At 38.1% G+C, this 17,551-nt stretch overlaps 1 protein-coding gene across 1 annotated transcript in view; it reads right to left on the reverse strand.

The window, feature by feature from the left end:
• fancm (FA complementation group M) overlaps positions 1-17,551 on the reverse strand; it is a 36,858-nt gene that overhangs the window by 886 nt on the left and 18,421 nt on the right. The window contains exons 6-23 of the mRNA XM_017475967.3: positions 16,728-16,859; positions 16,082-16,214; positions 15,808-15,900; positions 13,809-13,901; positions 13,333-13,523; positions 12,642-12,848; positions 11,868-12,108; positions 11,470-11,624; positions 10,167-10,325; positions 6,146-7,739; positions 4,895-4,980; positions 3,749-3,817; positions 3,536-3,652; positions 3,238-3,397; positions 2,793-2,899; positions 1,305-1,844; positions 462-822; positions 1-6 (exon numbers count right to left, since the gene is read on the reverse strand). The exon at positions 1-6 is cut by the window's left edge and continues 286 nt beyond it. Coding sequence (XP_017331456.2) covers positions 1-6; positions 462-822; positions 1,305-1,844; positions 2,793-2,899; positions 3,238-3,397; positions 3,536-3,652; positions 3,749-3,817; positions 4,895-4,980; positions 6,146-7,739; positions 10,167-10,325; positions 11,470-11,624; positions 11,868-12,108; positions 12,642-12,848; positions 13,333-13,523; positions 13,809-13,901; positions 15,808-15,900; positions 16,082-16,214; positions 16,728-16,859 — 4,444 coding nt within the window. The remainder of the gene's footprint in view (positions 7-461; positions 823-1,304; positions 1,845-2,792; positions 2,900-3,237; positions 3,398-3,535; positions 3,653-3,748; positions 3,818-4,894; positions 4,981-6,145; positions 7,740-10,166; positions 10,326-11,469; positions 11,625-11,867; positions 12,109-12,641; positions 12,849-13,332; positions 13,524-13,808; positions 13,902-15,807; positions 15,901-16,081; positions 16,215-16,727; positions 16,860-17,551) is intronic.

Consider the following 17,551-nt stretch of genomic DNA (forward strand, 5'->3'; position numbering starts at 1 on the left):
GCTCTCCTAAGAGAAAACAGTCAAAAGAAAGTCGTGAATAAAGGCTTGGATAGCGCAAGGGTGGTAATAAATAAATAAATAAATAAGGCAGACTGCTGTCCAGATGTTGACCCAGGAACGTACTGCAGCCAAAGAATGAACCAAGTATACGAAAAATACTGTAGCAGAACTAATATCCATATTATACAAAAAAACTGTAGGCTGTAGTTCGGCAACTTCTAAACAGTTTTCTAAACATTAACCACCATGGCTTCTGTAGCAATTCTGTTGTGGTTTATAATAATCACTTGCATTGATCTAAATTATATATATATTTATTTATCATTATTATTATTATTACCTGAGAAGTACGAGTTTAGTGTACTAATCATGCATTTATTGTAAGCGCAACTGTTATTAATATTATTAATCGGATACACTACAGTATTCTCAAATATCAACTGCACACTCCTTTAGCTTACCCGGTTTAGTGCGCTCTTTCTCCACCAGGAGGCACACCCGGTCAAATAAACCCTGCACGCTCTGTATCCTCTCTTGCAGCCGCTTGCGACTCTGCAGACTGGCCAACTCCGACTCGCTGTGCCACTCTACAGCCATCCGCTTACTTACGATGAAATCACAGCTGACCAGAGAGCAGATGTGCACAGCTGCGCCGTGTTTTAGTCGGAGGGAAGACACCACGTCCGCACCAGCGCTGATGCAACGGCTGTCCACGAGCACGCACACGCAAGACGGGGTGGTGTTGATTGTGGTATCGGTCGTCGTACCATAATCAACAGAACCACTGGCCACGGTCAGAGAAGCAGTACTGCAACAGGCTGCCTGGACACATGAAGGATAAATGATCAATTAATGAAATCATATCTTAAAGCATATCTTAGTACATTGAATACAGGACATTTATTTTTAACATAAATATAAACAGAAAGGTAGTTAAAATGTGAAAAAACGACTGGATACGAACGGAGTGTTTGTGTAAATTTATGCATAAGAAGACTAACTAATGTAAACCTCGACTTGATCGACTTAAATCATATAAAATCATACAAACCCATAAATTAAGATTGATAACATTAAAAGAAATGACACTGTATAAACGGAGGACAGGCCGGTCTGTCTGCACAGTACTCACTCAATAATAATAATAATAATAATAATAATAATAATGATAATAATATATAATATTACTAAAAGATTGCAAAATGAGGTCAAACATTTGATGTTAAACATTTCTCACACTAAAGACCATTTTAAATTTGCCAAAATATTCATAAAAACTGGCAACGTCCTTCTAGAACCCTCACCTGTGTTTTAACACAAGTGATGGGCAGAGGTTCCTGAAAGTCCAGCTCTTCAGACAGCAGGGCCTGGTTACTGAACCTCTGTCTGTCCGTCTCCTGTTTCTGCGGCACAGCACCCTTCCTGCTCTTCTCTCCACCTGCTCGTGCAGGATCTGATTTGGGCGAATGGGACGGAGGACAAGCTGTATTGAAAACTGTCCCAGGTGCAGTATCTGAAACGGGTGCCTTCCTAGCATACAGCATCTTCCTCTTCTTTTCATCCTTCTCCTCTTCCTCTTCACTCGAATCCTCCACTTGGACAATTCTGGAGCGTTTGGTTGTTCTGGATTGGAGGGTTCTCGTCTCTCCAGAAGTCCTAGTTTGTCGGAGACGAGCTCTGCGGCGTGTGGTGTACTGTCGTCTCCCATCTACAAAGGAGTCTTCAGGGACAATCTCGATCTCGGCCTCCTCTTCATCGTCAGAAGCGCTATTGAAGTCTTCCTCGACTTCACTGCCATCGACCACAAAACTGTCCTCCTCATACATCTCGTCCTGCTCAGGGACCTGCACACAGAGGAACAAGTGCTTCCCTTTAGTTATGGATAAGATATTATGGATTTTTTTAAAAAATAAAGAATTCTATACAGACTAAATTGTGTGAAAAACACATTATACATTATGCACAGTAGGAAAAAAGTAAAACCAGTCAAACCAGAATACAACTGATCTAATACAAATTAGCCTATGATAAATGTGTCCAAATACTGTCAGAAAACAAACTAATACACCACCACCTGACAGGATAACCTGCTATCCCCCAAGAGTAACCATATTAGGCCTAAACTAATATTTGTCCATTTTTAGTTCAGGGTTCCCACTCCAAGTCAAATGTAAAATTCCATGACTTTTCCTTGACCAAAATCTTGAATTTCCATGACCTACTGTACGAAGAATGGTACAATGTACTGCCTGGGTACCAAGCAGAAAAAGACTGAACTATTTTAACCCATTAAATCTGTAAGCTCGATTTCCTGGTTAACAGACATTTTCAGTGCAAAACTTAGTTTTCATTGCTTAAAAAGTACATATATTTATCTCATGACTAGTCTTTACACCGCATAAACAAAATGGTCCTAATGAAACAAAATATATTTCTTTAATGGAAATAAAAATCAATTCAATTACAAGGTACCGTAAGCCATTTTAAGTACATTTTTAACCCATAACACATCACATTCAGCAAATGAGCACACTGTAAAATAAATAAAAACACACACACATACATATATACATACATACATACATACATACATACATACATATATATATATATATATATATATATATATATATATATATATATATATATATATATATATATACACACACACATACACATATATACATATACATACATATACACACACACACACACACACACACACACACACACACACACACAGAGTATCTCATAAAACTGAGTACACCCCTCACATTTTTGTAAATATTCACCTGTGAGAAGATGTTTAGATTATGCACGGGTCTATGCGCCATTCTAAATTTGCTTGAAATGGCAGGGCTTTTTACAGATTTCAGATAAATTCCATGCATCTCCGAATCTGAGGAAAAACAAAAAAAAACAAAGAAAACCATTTCTTTGTGTTTCACAAAGTGTTTCTCCAAGTGACAAGTATTTGTACCGGCCAGTTCAAACCAGCTCATCCAAAATTACAACCATTCCCTTTTTGGGGAAACCTTGTCTCAAAGGTCGTTCCAATAATTAATTAGATACTTTATTAGATACTGCTTTTAAGAGGCTCAAGTCAAATACAACATAGGACACTGTTCTAAAGAAGGACCTGTGCTAAAACTGCATGTAAATAAACCACATAAAATGAATGAAATATAAGCAAATTCTTTAAAATGACATCATCAGATAGAATCATGAATTCCTTACCATTAAGACCTTGAGAGAATTGAGTGTTGTCCACTACAAACCCTTCCAAAGACTTGTTCAGTTCTTCTCCATCACATTCATCAGAAGAGACCGAGTCTCCTTCTTCAGACAGCGCTGCCTCTTCATCCAGAAATTGCCTCACATCTCTGTGCACTGCATTCTGGGAGATTAAAGAGGAGTGGACCGAGGGCAACGGATAAATGCGCATGACATTTCTGGCCTCTACACGTTATTAAAAAAACATAACCTTCTTGACCTGCATGCAGTGTGTGCAATGCTGGATGAGAGCTGCCTTTACCTGAGATTTCACCTTAAGAGGATGTGAATTTTTACGAGGCTGAAACACTTTGGGCCGAAAAAACGAGTCTTGCTTAAAGTCATCGTCTGACGCGGCTTCCCCGCCACTCTCCTCTGACTAGAAACATGAAGCCAGTGTCATTCAATCATGACTTAACATGAGCAGGCTGATTCGTTCCTGTAGGGACATTTTGTGAAAAATTCATAGACGTACCATATTCAGTCGAGCGACACGCTTTCTAGGCGCCTGGACAGGAGACTCGACGTCACTGATTTTTGATTGCTAGGAAGAAAAAAATATAAACGTTCACAACAACTCGACTGGGGACATTAGAGCAGATCGCAAATTCACCAGCAGCACATCGAAAAGGATTCAATACAAGAATCAAATATACCTTCAATTACAGAAATGAATCAAATTTTGAATGGCATATATGAATAAATACAGTAAATCTTTCAAAAGGTATTAAATAAACAAATAAGTAATATTTATTTCACTGTAACTAGTTTAACAGACTAATAAGATCTCTAAAGGCTTCATTTAATTCATTAATTTATTAATTCCTGCATGAATTTTTAAAATATATTTTATATTTTTATAAAGAAGGAATTTAGCAAGTTCTGTTTTAGGAACGACGATCAGACGACTTAGATAGACGCGTCGATTTTAAAAGGCGACGATTGAAATGAATCGTGACGACAGTCAAAGCAAATTATTATCGATTAGAATTGAATATGAACCAATCACAATCAATTATAACTTGAATGTTATCAAAAAGGACAAACAACTGGTGTGTAAAAAATATTTCAGTTTTTAAAACTGATGTGTAAATCGGTTACGAAGATGATTTGCCTGCAACTCCGTTATGGAAAATGGTCCTTCGCTATTTCATCATCATTTATGAATTATCAGTAGGCCTACCCCAGATTCTGAACAAAGTTGGTCTCACGTCAATGGGAGGCTAGTAAATCCAATCGAACTGTATTATAGGAGATTCAGTAGTATAATCAAATATCAAATTATTGCCTTATGAATTCGAAATCGTATTGCATTGCATGGACGCCTGAGGTTCACACCCTTATTAACTGGAGAAATTTAGCAAGAATACAGACCCTGGTTCATAAACATTTTCTTCTCATTCAAATTTTCCCCTCGCATTTGAACAACCAAGTGTCTTCATAGTGCTATTTTGTACTTCTATCTTTTGAGATATTAATGAACACATCACCTAGTATCAGCCAGGACGTTCTAGCACAAAAGATGACACTGCAACGTAACGATTAGAAAGCTGGGCTTTGTGTGAGGATTGGTCTAATTCAAGCAGTGTACCAAGCATGTTTTGTAGTGAGTGTGTCTTACATCTGGAGATGCCAGGGGATTGGCTCTGCCTTGACGCCCAGGTTTTCTAATGACTGATTCCTCTTCACTATCACTGTTCACTGTTACTGGACAATTCAAAATAAGATAAAGAACAGAAGAATAAACACAAAGGTGGTAAAAACAGAACTGCCATAAATTGCTATGTGGCTGACCAATCAATTGGATAATCTATTTCCATGGAAAACAACATTCCTGAAACGACTGAATAATGTTTTTCAGGCAAAATGTTGTAGTTGCATTCGGGAAAAAAATTAATAATAATTTTTTTTTTTTTTTAAATCACCTTCTGACAGTTTTCTATAAGTAATAAAAGTTCATTTGAAATGAAAACACGACCTTAACGTAATTTCATCAGTTCAAACAATAACGTTTTTCTTTTAGAACTCTCAAGTACATTAAAACTTCGTTTTTTTCGCTTTCACTTGAGTGCACTCACTTGAGGCTGGATACTTTTACTTTTAATGAAGTAAGATTTCGACACATTATCTACACTTTCACTTAAGTAGAATTTCTCAGTACTTCGTCCGCCCCTGCTCAAGATTAAGCCTCGTTGTTCCTTAGTAAGAACATGTTCATTGGCTCAGTATCAACCCTCAACAAAACAAGACACCTAACACTTTAACATTTTAGATACTGGAATCACTGTGGACCCAAATAGATATTTATGTCAGTTCTTTTATTTCTGCACCACTGCTTAACTTTACTTCTTTAACTGTTTTGACTATTTCAACACAGTTCTCTTTTACGCATTACCTCCAAATCCTTCCTAAACCTCATATCATTCAGATCTCAAGCCTGGTAACGTAATTTACTAACTTCACTATATAAAACAACAAAAAATAAATGCACACTTTTCATTTCCTCACTTATAAACTCATCCTCTTTGTCTGAACGTTATCCTTCCTCCAAACCCACTCAAACCCCTGTACCGTCTACCGCTGGCTGTTCTACACCCAAATATCATAGCTTTGGTTACCATGTCCTCTGTAGAACAGCACCTTGAACACCCTGCATCAAGTGATCTGTTGTTTCCACCTGCTTCTTGGGTTAGTGAAAAGGGCTACATATATAAATAAGCTGTATTATTATTATTATTATTATTATTATTATTATTATTATTATTATTATACCTCGAAGAATAGCTCTAAATAACAAATGCGCTCGTAAACGTTCATGCTAAATTTCATTTGCAGCTATTACAAATTTTACTTTTAAAAACCTTGAACTGACCTGAACAAGCATGGTCTTCATAAACAGGTTTCCTTGCGTCAAGCAGAGACCTCCGACACAATCTGTTCCCTGTTCCACGTGGCTGTGCTTGTGAGCTCAATACTTTAGGAAAGGGTTCTAGAGCTCTGCTTTTTGGAGACACAAATGATGGACTTGGGGTCGAGGCATCAGGTCTTACCAAACTCTCTCGCTCAGTGATTATGGGCGACAGGTTACTCTTGGCTATAAGAGATGGGAGCTTTTTGTCCATTAGACACACCCTGGGGGTTGACATATGTCCAAGAGTGAAGTTGTTGGAAGATGTATTGGGTTCGTTCAGGGTTAGTGGGGTGAACGGCTGCTCTCTATCAGCTGTGAGTTCTGTGGTCATGTCAGAGGCTGGTTCTGCGGTTTCCTCCTCTTCAGAATCAAAGGAAAACCCAAGGTCAAAGTTCACAGAAAAAATGTCTTGAGAATAATTAAAAGGCTCAGATCTGTGCTCAGATGGTGGTTTGTTTCCTAAGACTACTGGGCTGTTGGAAGAACCTTCGGAATTAAAAATATTTGATGCACCCCCTACATTTTGTGTGACCTGTTTCCTTTGGTCAGTGTCCCGTCTCTTGATTGGAATTACAGTGTCTTTGTTTGGAGTCTCAATGTTTGGTAATGATATCTGTAGGAATGCCTCATCATCACCAAACAAGTCAACACTTTCATCTAAGCTAGTGAGCTGTATTTTAGACTCTAAAGGTAGATTAGCTGTTTTATCTGACTTATCGTCCACAACATCGTCAAAAACCTCATCCCAGCTAGGACTGTTGGCAGTACTATCCAGACCAGCAGAAACGGTCTCACTAGGCAATGTTACAGATTTAGGAGGGGCTCCTTCTATGTTACAGTCTAGAGAGTCAGAGTCTAACGAATTCTCACGATTGGCAAGGTCAAAATTGACCTGGAAGTGATCAACCTCTTCCATCGGACTACTGCAGATCTTATCTGATTCATCAAAGTGAACAGGTTTGTTGAGGCTTAATGAGCAATGTAGGTCAAGACATTCCGGCGGCGCTCTAGACAGAAGATTTTTCACATTGGATAGAATAATTTCCAAGCTTCCAGCAGATCGATTGAAATTGTAGACTTTTTGACAGACATCCCATTTGGGTAAATAGAACATTTCCTCAGCAGGCTCGATGGAAGCATCAGGACTTGTCTTAAGGTCCTTTGTGTGTTCAGGAGAACCATGTAGCTGGTCATCTTTCCTTGAGATTTTAGTCTCATTTGCATCAGTCTGCAGGGCATTATCAGCATTATCATCAGCTGCAAGGTCATCATAGTTACACTGAAACACACTTAAACCTTCTTTAGTGGCATCACAGTCCGATTCGGAAAACACTTTGTCTTTTAACAATGAAGGAGGTCCTGCTTGGTCCTTCTTATCCAGGTTAGTTTTTGAGACAGAACGACTGGCATCTCGACCAACAAGTCTAGGTTTAGATCTTTTCTGCCGAGGTTTTTTTTCGCATGTAGGTTTCGCTACTGAGCCATCCTCCTCACAACCAACAACATCCTCCTTCTGTAGATATGCTTTGACCTCAGATTCATATCTGCAGCCACTCTGTTGGACCAGAAAATCGATTCAATTAATTGATAAAATGTAAGAATTTTTGAAAATATTTTTAAAAGTTATTTTAGAAATGTTCTGGACAATTTTTAAATGAATTGTGGATTAAAATGACTTTCAATTCTTTTGTGTGGTTTTGGAGATGTAGTAGGGCGTGAAATATAGTGGAAACCTGCCAATCCTGATTAATGATATTAAGTCTACTGTGTTGCTTCTGCATTACTTAAAAGGAAAGCCGAGCAAATGAAACAGGCTTTGTTTTGAACAAATGAGTGTGAGACTCATCCTAGAATTTGTTTCTCCGACTCTACTCCTCACCTCTTGTCTCCATTAGCCATTCATGTACAGCTAAGTCACTTGTCCCTGGTCAACTTCCAGCTTTGTGCACTTATATAATTGCTCTCAGAAGTGTTATGTAAGACAGTCTGGCTTTTGAAAGAGGTGAGAGACCAATCAGGAGAGAACAGGGGTAACATAAAAAAAAAAATTAAGGATGTTTTACGTCATCCTCTAATGGCAAGATGAGACGAGCAGTGAGGGATTAACAAATCAATAAAATGTACCGATGATAGTTCAAAGAAATAATAGGTCACTTAGGCTTAGCTTGAAACTTAAAAATAACAGACATTAAACTTCAAACTTCAAAGTTCAAATTATGACTAGATAGCCGAATACCTATGTGAAAAAAGTGCAACGTAATGGAAACTGCAGTAGTGGTACTTGAAAGTTTGTGAACCCTTTAGAATGTTTCTATATATTTGCATAAATATGGCCTAAAACAGCCTAAAGTCCTAATAGTAGACAAAGAGAACCCAATAAAACAAATGAAAGAAAAAATATTATACTTGGTAATGAGGAAAATGTTTCAATATTACATATCTGTGAGGGGCAAAAGTATGCGAACCTTTAGGATTAACAGTTTAATTTGAAGGTGAAACTAGAGTCGGGTGTTTTCTCAATTAATGGGATGATGATCAGGTGTGAGTGAGCGCCCTGTTTTTTTTCTTCACAACACGTGTTTGTGGAAGTGCATCATGGCACGAATAGAGGAGATTTCTGAGGACCTCAGAAAAAGAGTTGTTGATGCTCATCAAGCTGGAAAAGGATACAAAACCATCTCTAAAGAGTTTGGACTCCGCCAATCCACAGTCAGACAGATTGTGTACAAATGAAGGAAATTCAACACCATTGTTACCCGCCCCAGGAGTGATCGACCCACAAAGATCACTCCAAGAGCAAGACGCGTAAAAGTCCACGAAGTCACAAAGGAACCCAGGGTAACTTCTAAGCAAATCAAGGCTTCTCTCACATTGGCTAATGTTAATGTTCATGAGTCCACTATCTGGAGAACTCTGAACAACAATGGTGTGCAAGGAGAAAGCCATTGCTCTCAAAAAAAGAACATGTCTGCCCATCTGCATTTGCTAAAGATCACATGGACAAGCCAGAAGGCTATTGGAAAAATGTTTTGTGGATAGATGAGACCAAAATAGAAATTTTAGGTTTGAATAAGAAGCGTTATGTTTGGAGAAAGGAAAATACTGTATTCCAGCATAAGAACCTTATCCCATCTGTGAAACATGGTAGTGGTAGTATCATGGTTTGGGCCTGTTTAAACCTTAATACAATAGAAATGTTGTGGAAGAACCTGAAGCAAGCAGTTCATGTGAGGAAACCAACCAACATCCCAGAGGTGAAGCTGTTCTGTACTGAGGAACGGGCTAAAATTCCTCCAAGCCAATGTGCGGTAAATGATTAACAGTTACCGTCAACGTTCAGCTGCAGTTATTGTGGCACAAGGGGGTCACACCAGATACTGAAATGAAAGGTTCACATACTTTTGCCACTCACAGATATATAATATATTATATAAATAGGCCTAGGGCTCCTAATTGGGGAAACAGAGAAAATAAAAACATAGGTGTACAGACACATTGATTTAAATTACACACTGCACCTGCAACATACACTAATTCACCTTTGGCAAGCCCATTTAGATAGATATTTTTACCACTCACAGATATGTAATACTGGATCATTTTCCTCCAAAAATAAATGACCAAGTATAATATTTTTGTATAATTTATTTAATTGGGTTCTCTTTGTCTACTTTTAGGACTTGTGTGAAAATCTGATGATGTTTTAGCTCATATTTATGCAGAAATGTAGAAAATTCTAAAGGGTCCACAAACTTTCAAGCACCACTGTATTTTATATGGTTATCAGGATTACTGTGCAATCACCTTAAGCAATAAAATTCCTGCTATAAACTTCAGCATAGTACAAGACAGCATTTTATGCGATTATGATGTTTAGTAGTATGTGCAGCAACCCAAAATGATGCACTGACATAACGGCAACGGTAGATAATAGAATATGAATATATGAGCAAAATGGCCTCCCTGATTTCCCACGTCTCACCTCCTCCTCCTGTCTCATCTGGTCAATGAGTTCCATGATGGCGGTGAAATGGAGGCAGCGGCTTGAGTGGTCCACTCTGTGTGTTGGAAGATGTTGATTCTGCCAGTGTCTCCATTCCCAAAGAGACAAGTCTCTCACTGGTCCCTCCACACACTCATCCTATGCAAACATCACACACACACACACACACTCATCTACATGCTGGATAGTAAATGCATCATTAAATAATACGGTGTGTAATGATACATTGTGACATAGAGAGCACACCGGTCACGTGATCATGGAGAGAACATGAAACTTTATACCATGTTATAATTGTTCAAAAGAGCTCAATATCTTTCAACAACACTAAAAGTCACAGAAAACGGGCATTTTAGCCAACTTTGGAGCTCTATTTCTGCGACAGAGCTCAAAATTATATTTTTCCCTAGGTTAGACACTTTGTTTATTCAATCAAAAATTTATATATTTAGAATTTTTTTATTCTTCTAGTTTTATACAGCCAAAAATGCACATTGTTTTTCACTGTTTATGGTTAAGTCTTTTCAGCCTTATTTTTCTTAAATATTCAGAGAATCGTGAAGTCAGTATCATGAATCAAACTGAATCGTTACCGGAGTGTTTCGTTACACATCAAATCACAACAAATTAATGTTTCTTAGCACTTAATACTAAATGCTATAATGATAAATATTAAATGCTATATAAGCCTGTATGTGTTTATGTTAGTTACTACACTATGTATAAAAGTGTAGTAGTGATTAAATCAGGAAAACTGTTAAAGTAGACACAGTTAAAGTTTGGGTGTTGGGTGCGTCTAAAGCAAAGTTTGCTTTATTTCTAATGTCATGCAGCTCTCTGTAGCTCAAACATGTGATTTCATTATCCCAGACTGAACGGGCAAGGAACTGTTCTCTTAAAACCGAAAAGAGAGAGAGAGAGAGAGAGAGAGAGAGAGAGAGAGAGAGAGAGAGAGAGAGAGTATAAATGCATGTGTGTTATTAGTGTCAGCTAGTATGGTAAAGTATTAGCTCGAGAAAAACAGGGCACGTTTTTTTTTAAATCCCTGTAGCCTCGACTAAAAAAAAAAGGAAACAACTTTTTTCAGAGGAGGGAGTGTGGGCTTGATTAGGTTTAAATATTTGAACTCATGTAATATAAGCTGTATTTTATTTAATAGCTTACTTTATTATGTAGTTTGTTGACTGTATTGTTCGTATCAAATAGAGGCCCTCATATTGATAATAATGTTATTGTTGCACCTCTAATGTCTTAATCATTGTTCTAAGTGAGAAAAATGTACCAGTTGTTGCGGCTCTTCGTTAAAGCAGAGGAAAGAGGAGTGCTTGAGTCTGGGCTGGGCTTCATTCTCGCCCAACTTCATGGTAGATGACCACTCATCCTCTTCACCAGGGGTGAGAAAGCCATCCTCTTTCACACGCCCCTGCACACCAACCACTAAAAAAAAAAAAAAAAAAAAAAAGTGTTAAAAACAGAAATACAGTTAACTGATTTTACATTCCATGATGCGTTGTGTCATTTTCAAGCATAAATATCAACAATGAACTGTACATATGAACCTCTAATGTAAAAATGTTTAGGTCCCGTCATTTTAGCGCTTAAATTTTTTTTATTATTTTATCATAAACGTGTGTATTCATATGCAAGTAACGACGACACCTTGGGCTCTTCAGTCAGTACCTTGGGCGTCAGGGCTGAGAAGAGACGCTCTCCTCGTGCTGAGTGACTGTCGGCCGTTGCTGGAACGCTTGCTGATCTCTTTGGCCTCGAACTGGCCACATGTAATGTGCATCTTCTGCAGGGTGGGAGTGACACCAGCAGGCAGCATGCGGGGGCTGTGGGGGAACATGAAGAAGCTTTGCTTGCTTCCCATGATGCATTTGTTCACGCTGCGCCTGTTACTCTGGCTCTGGTTATAGATCTGTGGAGTAGATGAGATCAGCATGCAGATATAAAATGAACAAAAAATAAATAAATCTCAGAGTCGTTGTGAGAAAATGCGACGATATAAAGCTCATAACAAAAGACAAACAAAAGACAAAGTGCCCTCTAATGAACAGGGCAGGTTACTTAACAGGTACGCATGTTAATTCTGCCTATAGTAAGAAAAACGTTTGCGTGTGATAACTATAAACCACAACGTTATAGTTTTGCAGTACTTCTTACGTTCAAAATGGCATAACACTCCAGTAGAAGAGCAAGAGTGCTGTCAGCCTAAAGAACTTGCCAAAGTATTTTTTAAAACAAACTTTTTTGGGGGGCAGCTGTGGTCACAGCAAGTGTCACAGTCAGAAAACAAAAAAAACACATACAACCCAACAAGGAATCAAAACCATGCAGATGCACAAGTTTTTTTGACCTTGAGATTGTGGTACATCATAATCGTAATACTACTAATTAGAATATAGCTGGGAATCATTAATAAAAATATATTTATTTTTTGAACGGACTCACCCGCTCCTCTCGTCCTTCAGCCAGTATAACCACTATACGCCCCTGCCTGTGGCGCCCGGTTCGGCCCATTCGCTGCACCAGACGGATGGGACTTTTCTGAGCGTCGAAGCAGACGATTAGGTCTACCTCTCCGATGTCGAGACCCTCTTCACCCACACAAGTAGAGACCAAGGTGTTAAAGCCGCCCTCTCGGAACCGCCGCACCACCTAATTTCAATAAAAATATAAATGATATAAACCATGTCCTATTTAGGACAGCTTTTATAAATAAATAAATAAATAAATAAATAAATAAATAAATAAATAAATAAAGATAAATAAAAAAATAAAAAAGGAGCAAGGAAATGATGAAACTTAACTACTGGCGCTATATTACTATGTCTTAACATCACTATCTACATTGCTATGTCCATTTCAATGGCCATATAAGAAAAGCATAAGAAAAGCAAAATAAATGGACATCATGCTGAGGTGACATGGGAGGAAATATATAAAATGCTGAAAATGTCAAGAGTTGTCAAGTCATTTCATGAACATACAACTTTTGGGTGGAAAAAAAAGAAAAAAAAGGTTATTTATTAATTTCCTGGTATTTTCCTACTGAAACCCACAAGGAAGCAGATAATCCCGTCATGTACACTGAGCATGAAGGCAATGTACACAGCTCTTAGACTCATAGTTAAGGTGTTACCTCAAGCTGCTCCTTCTGAGTGAACCCTCGCACCCCTTTCCCAGCTGATGCTTGCCCCATAAAGGTCATGACCCTGACAAGGGGATGGTGGCGGTTAAGCATTTCAGCGATCTCTTGAACACTCTCGCGAAATGACGAGAAGATCATCACTCTTGTACTCTCTGCTTTGTCCCCAGAGTCTGGAGCACTGCCTAGACCAATGAAAGAAGAACAGAATTTGATTTCAGCCTGGAGAGCAAAAGGAACAGTCATTTATCGCGGTTAAGCGATTAATTAATCAACAACTTCCTGGCAATCAGAATGAAGAACTCAACAATATTGTGGTATATATTTTAATGTCTCGGTCACATGCGTTACATAATATAATTTCTACAAGAATGACTAAGGTTCACCAAAACTTTTACAAAGTTAAATGTATTATCTTTGGTCCATGTTAAATATAGGAGTTTGTGGAATTAGAGAGTGGTAAACTTTACCTCTACTTTTCACCCATGTACTGAAATGCTGTTGTATCACCTCGTCCAGTTTCTGAAGTTTTGGATGGCTGTGGAAATACTGCTCCTCAGGCCCTGAAAACTGAACTAGTTAGTCTGATCCAAGCATTTGCACTGAGTATGGAGATTATTTGACAGGTTTCATAAGTATTGAATTGCAATTCAGTGCTGATGCATCATTCTATACTGATTAGTCCTAGTAAATTGTGTGCTGAAAGAAATCACGACTTTGAGTAGTGTACTATAATGAACTACTGAGGAAGTGGCTACAAAATGGCTGCACCACAAATAGTGTATGAATAAGGAACAAATTCAGACACAGCCTGGATAAGGTTAAGTGCCTGTAAAAGTCGATTCTATATCATGTACCGTGGTGTTTCAAAGTTTGTGATCCCTTTAGAATTTTCTAAATTTCTGCATAAATATGACCTAAATATCAGAGCTTCACACAAAAGTAGATAAAGAGAACCCGATTAAACAAAAATATTACACTTGGTCATTTATTTATTGAGGAACATGATCCAATATTACATATCTGTGAGTGGTAAAAGTATGTGAACCTTTGCTTTCAGTATCTGGTGTGACCCCCTTGTGCAGCAAAAACTGCAGCTAAACGTCTGCGGTAACTGTTGATCAGTCCTGCACATCGGCTTGGAGAAATTTTAGCCCGTTCCTCAGTACAGAACAGCTTCAACTCTGGGATGTCGGTGGCTTTCCTCACATGAACTGCTTGCTTCAGGATCTTCCACAACATTTCTACTGGATTAAGATCAGAACTTTAACTTGGCTATTCCAAAACATTAACTTTATTCTTCTTTAACCATTCTTTGGAATGACACATGTGATTAGGGTCGGTATATATTTATACACTTGAGATTCAGATCATGGACAGATGTCCTGATATTTTCATTTAGAAATCTCTGTTATAATTCAGAATTCATTGTTCCATCAATGATGGTACGTCGTCCAGGCACAGATGCAGCAAAACAGACCCTAACATGGTACCAACACCACCATGTTTCACAGATTGGATAAAGTTCTTATGCTGGAATGCAGTGTTTTCCTTTCTCTGAACATAACGCTTCTCATTTAAACCAAACAGTTCTATTTTTGTCTCATCCATCCACAAAACATTTTTCCAATAGCCCTCTGGCTTGTCCACATGATCTTTAGCAAATGCAGATGGGCAGCAATGTTCTTTTTGGAGAGCAGTGGCTTTCCCCTTGCAACCCTGCCATGCACATCATTGTTGTTCAGTGTTCTCCTGATGGTGGACTCATGAACATTGACATTAGCCAATGTGAGAGAAGCTTTTATTTGCTTACAAGATACCCGGGTTCCTTTGTGACCCAGTGGACTATTTTGTGACTACTCTGTGACACGTCTTGCTCCTGGAGTGATTGCACTTCAGGGGTGGGTAACAGTAGTCTTGAATTTCCTCCATTTGTACTCAATGTGTCTGACTGTGGATCGGTGGAGTCCAAACTCTTTAGAAGGTTTTGTAACATTTTTCAGCCTAATGAGCATCAAAATCTCTTTTTCTGAGGTCCTCAGAAATCTCCTTTGTTCGTGCCATGATGCACTTCCACAAACACGTGTTGTGAAGATCAGGCTCTCATAGATCCCTGTTCTTTAAATAAGACAGGGCACTCACTCATACCTGACTGAAAACACCTGACTCTAATTTCACCTTCAAATAAACTGCTAATCCTAGAGGTTCACATACTTTTGCCATGTAATATTGGATCACTTTCCTCAATAAATAAATTTCAAGTATAATATTTTTGTTTCGTTTGTTTAAACGACTTCTCTTTGTCTATTTTTAGGACGCGTGTGAAAATCTGACGATGTTTTAGGTCATATTTATGCAGAAATATAGAAACCTCTAAAGGGTTCACAAACTTTCAACCACCACTGTACATGATCTTGAGCTTTTTAAATAAGCTTAAATTTCTTTCAGTTGATGAGTAGAATAAAGTACCTTTGGGAGTGCTGAGAAACATGGCCTCCATTTCCCTGTACAGGTCCATGAAGACGGGGCTGCGCTGCAGCTCATTTCTGGCTCGTGAAGTCTCTGAGAAAATTCAAATGAATCACAACATACAGCTTATTTTTTAAAAGATATGAATTACGAGGGGAAAAAAATTACAATACTTATACGCACATATGGAAGCTTTTAAATATGCACTAGAAATACAGATGAGTTATAAAAGCAATGAAGCATTTAACAAATCTGTTTAAATCACTCAAGGTACCTTTAGAGCCTGACATAATGTTCTGTGTGAAAAGAAAGAGAGATCTGAGGCCCATCTGCTGCAGGAGCTCGTAACCATGGTACAGGCTAATACACAGAGCGAAATCTCCCTCAAGTGCCCCGTGCTGTGCTCCCTGTCTCCAAAACAATCCCAAAAAGGTCCAATATTACACACGGTGTTCATGTTTTGGCACTATGGTCATATTTTATGCCATCAATTAGGTTAATCAGATGAATAATTTATTAGTGACAAAACTCCACTAGCAAAAGTAAGCATTAGAAATCCATCCTCGAATATAGCAACTGTGATTGTAAGCCAAGTTCAGTGAGGACAAGCCTCAGATTATGTAGAAGTTCATGCTACAAACTGTCACATCTTTGCATGTAATCCATCCAATCCAACGTGAGACAAAAGAAACCCGAATTACAGATTTACTCAATTGACTACAGACCTGAAACGCATAAAAGTACAATTTCTATTTTACATTCACACACACACTTATTTTTGGGCAGGAAAATAAATATTACTCTTAATTACAATAGTAATAATAATACATTAGTAGTAGTAGTAGTAGTAGCAGCATGTACATAGTCTTTGTGAGCTCAAGATCTGCAATAATAATAATATCAGATTTCAACTGTTGTACCATGAGTTGTGGTGGAGGGTTGCGTCTGAATTGCTCTCGTGCCAGAATGACCTGGTACTTTGTGAGGGAGCGAAGATCACGCTGGTTAAGCACACGCATCTGGGTCAGACGAGATGTAAACCTTTCCAAGACCTTTTCAGAAAAAAACAGCTGTTAGATAACACGATACACAGGAACGGTTACACAATACAAAATAAACAGTGATTCTGTTTTGTTTTTTTTTAATCCCCCAATGTCCCAGTTTCAGACACACATAAAAGAGAGGCCTTCTGAGGAAGACATTTTTAAAAGTATTTTCCTTTTTAATACTTCATGATGGATAATGAACCCCAAATTACAAAATGAGTTTAAAAAGTACAGTCAAATCTATTCAGTTGAAAAAAAGTTATGAGAAGACATTAAACTAATTACTGCTAATCAGAAAATACAAGGAATATTTACAACAGCCTTACTCACAGAACATAATAACGATGTTATCCTATCCATTTTTTATACATGAAAGAAAGAAAAAAAAGTTAACATCACTTTCCTAGCAGATCTCAGCTCTGCCACGTAACTCTGTGACATCACTGAAAGGGAAGGCCAATGCGGATCAAGCTCATTCTACTTTCACATTTCTCTTTTGTTGATTGTTCTATTCAGGGCTAGTAAATACCTATAATGATAAAGACTGACACTTCATTGGCAGTAATATCAGAAATTAACTGAAAATTCATTATTTAGTTTCTCTCATCAGTCGTGTACAGTAGGATCCAGTATCTGCACTGGGATTCAACAAGGCCAAACAAAAAAGCTGTGAAAGAGAACAGTTTTTACTTTTATGC

Source organism: Ictalurus punctatus, chromosome 9 (genome assembly GCF_001660625.3).
Source record: "Ictalurus punctatus breed USDA103 chromosome 9, Coco_2.0, whole genome shotgun sequence".
NCBI lineage: Eukaryota > Metazoa > Chordata > Actinopteri > Siluriformes > Ictaluridae > Ictalurus > Ictalurus punctatus.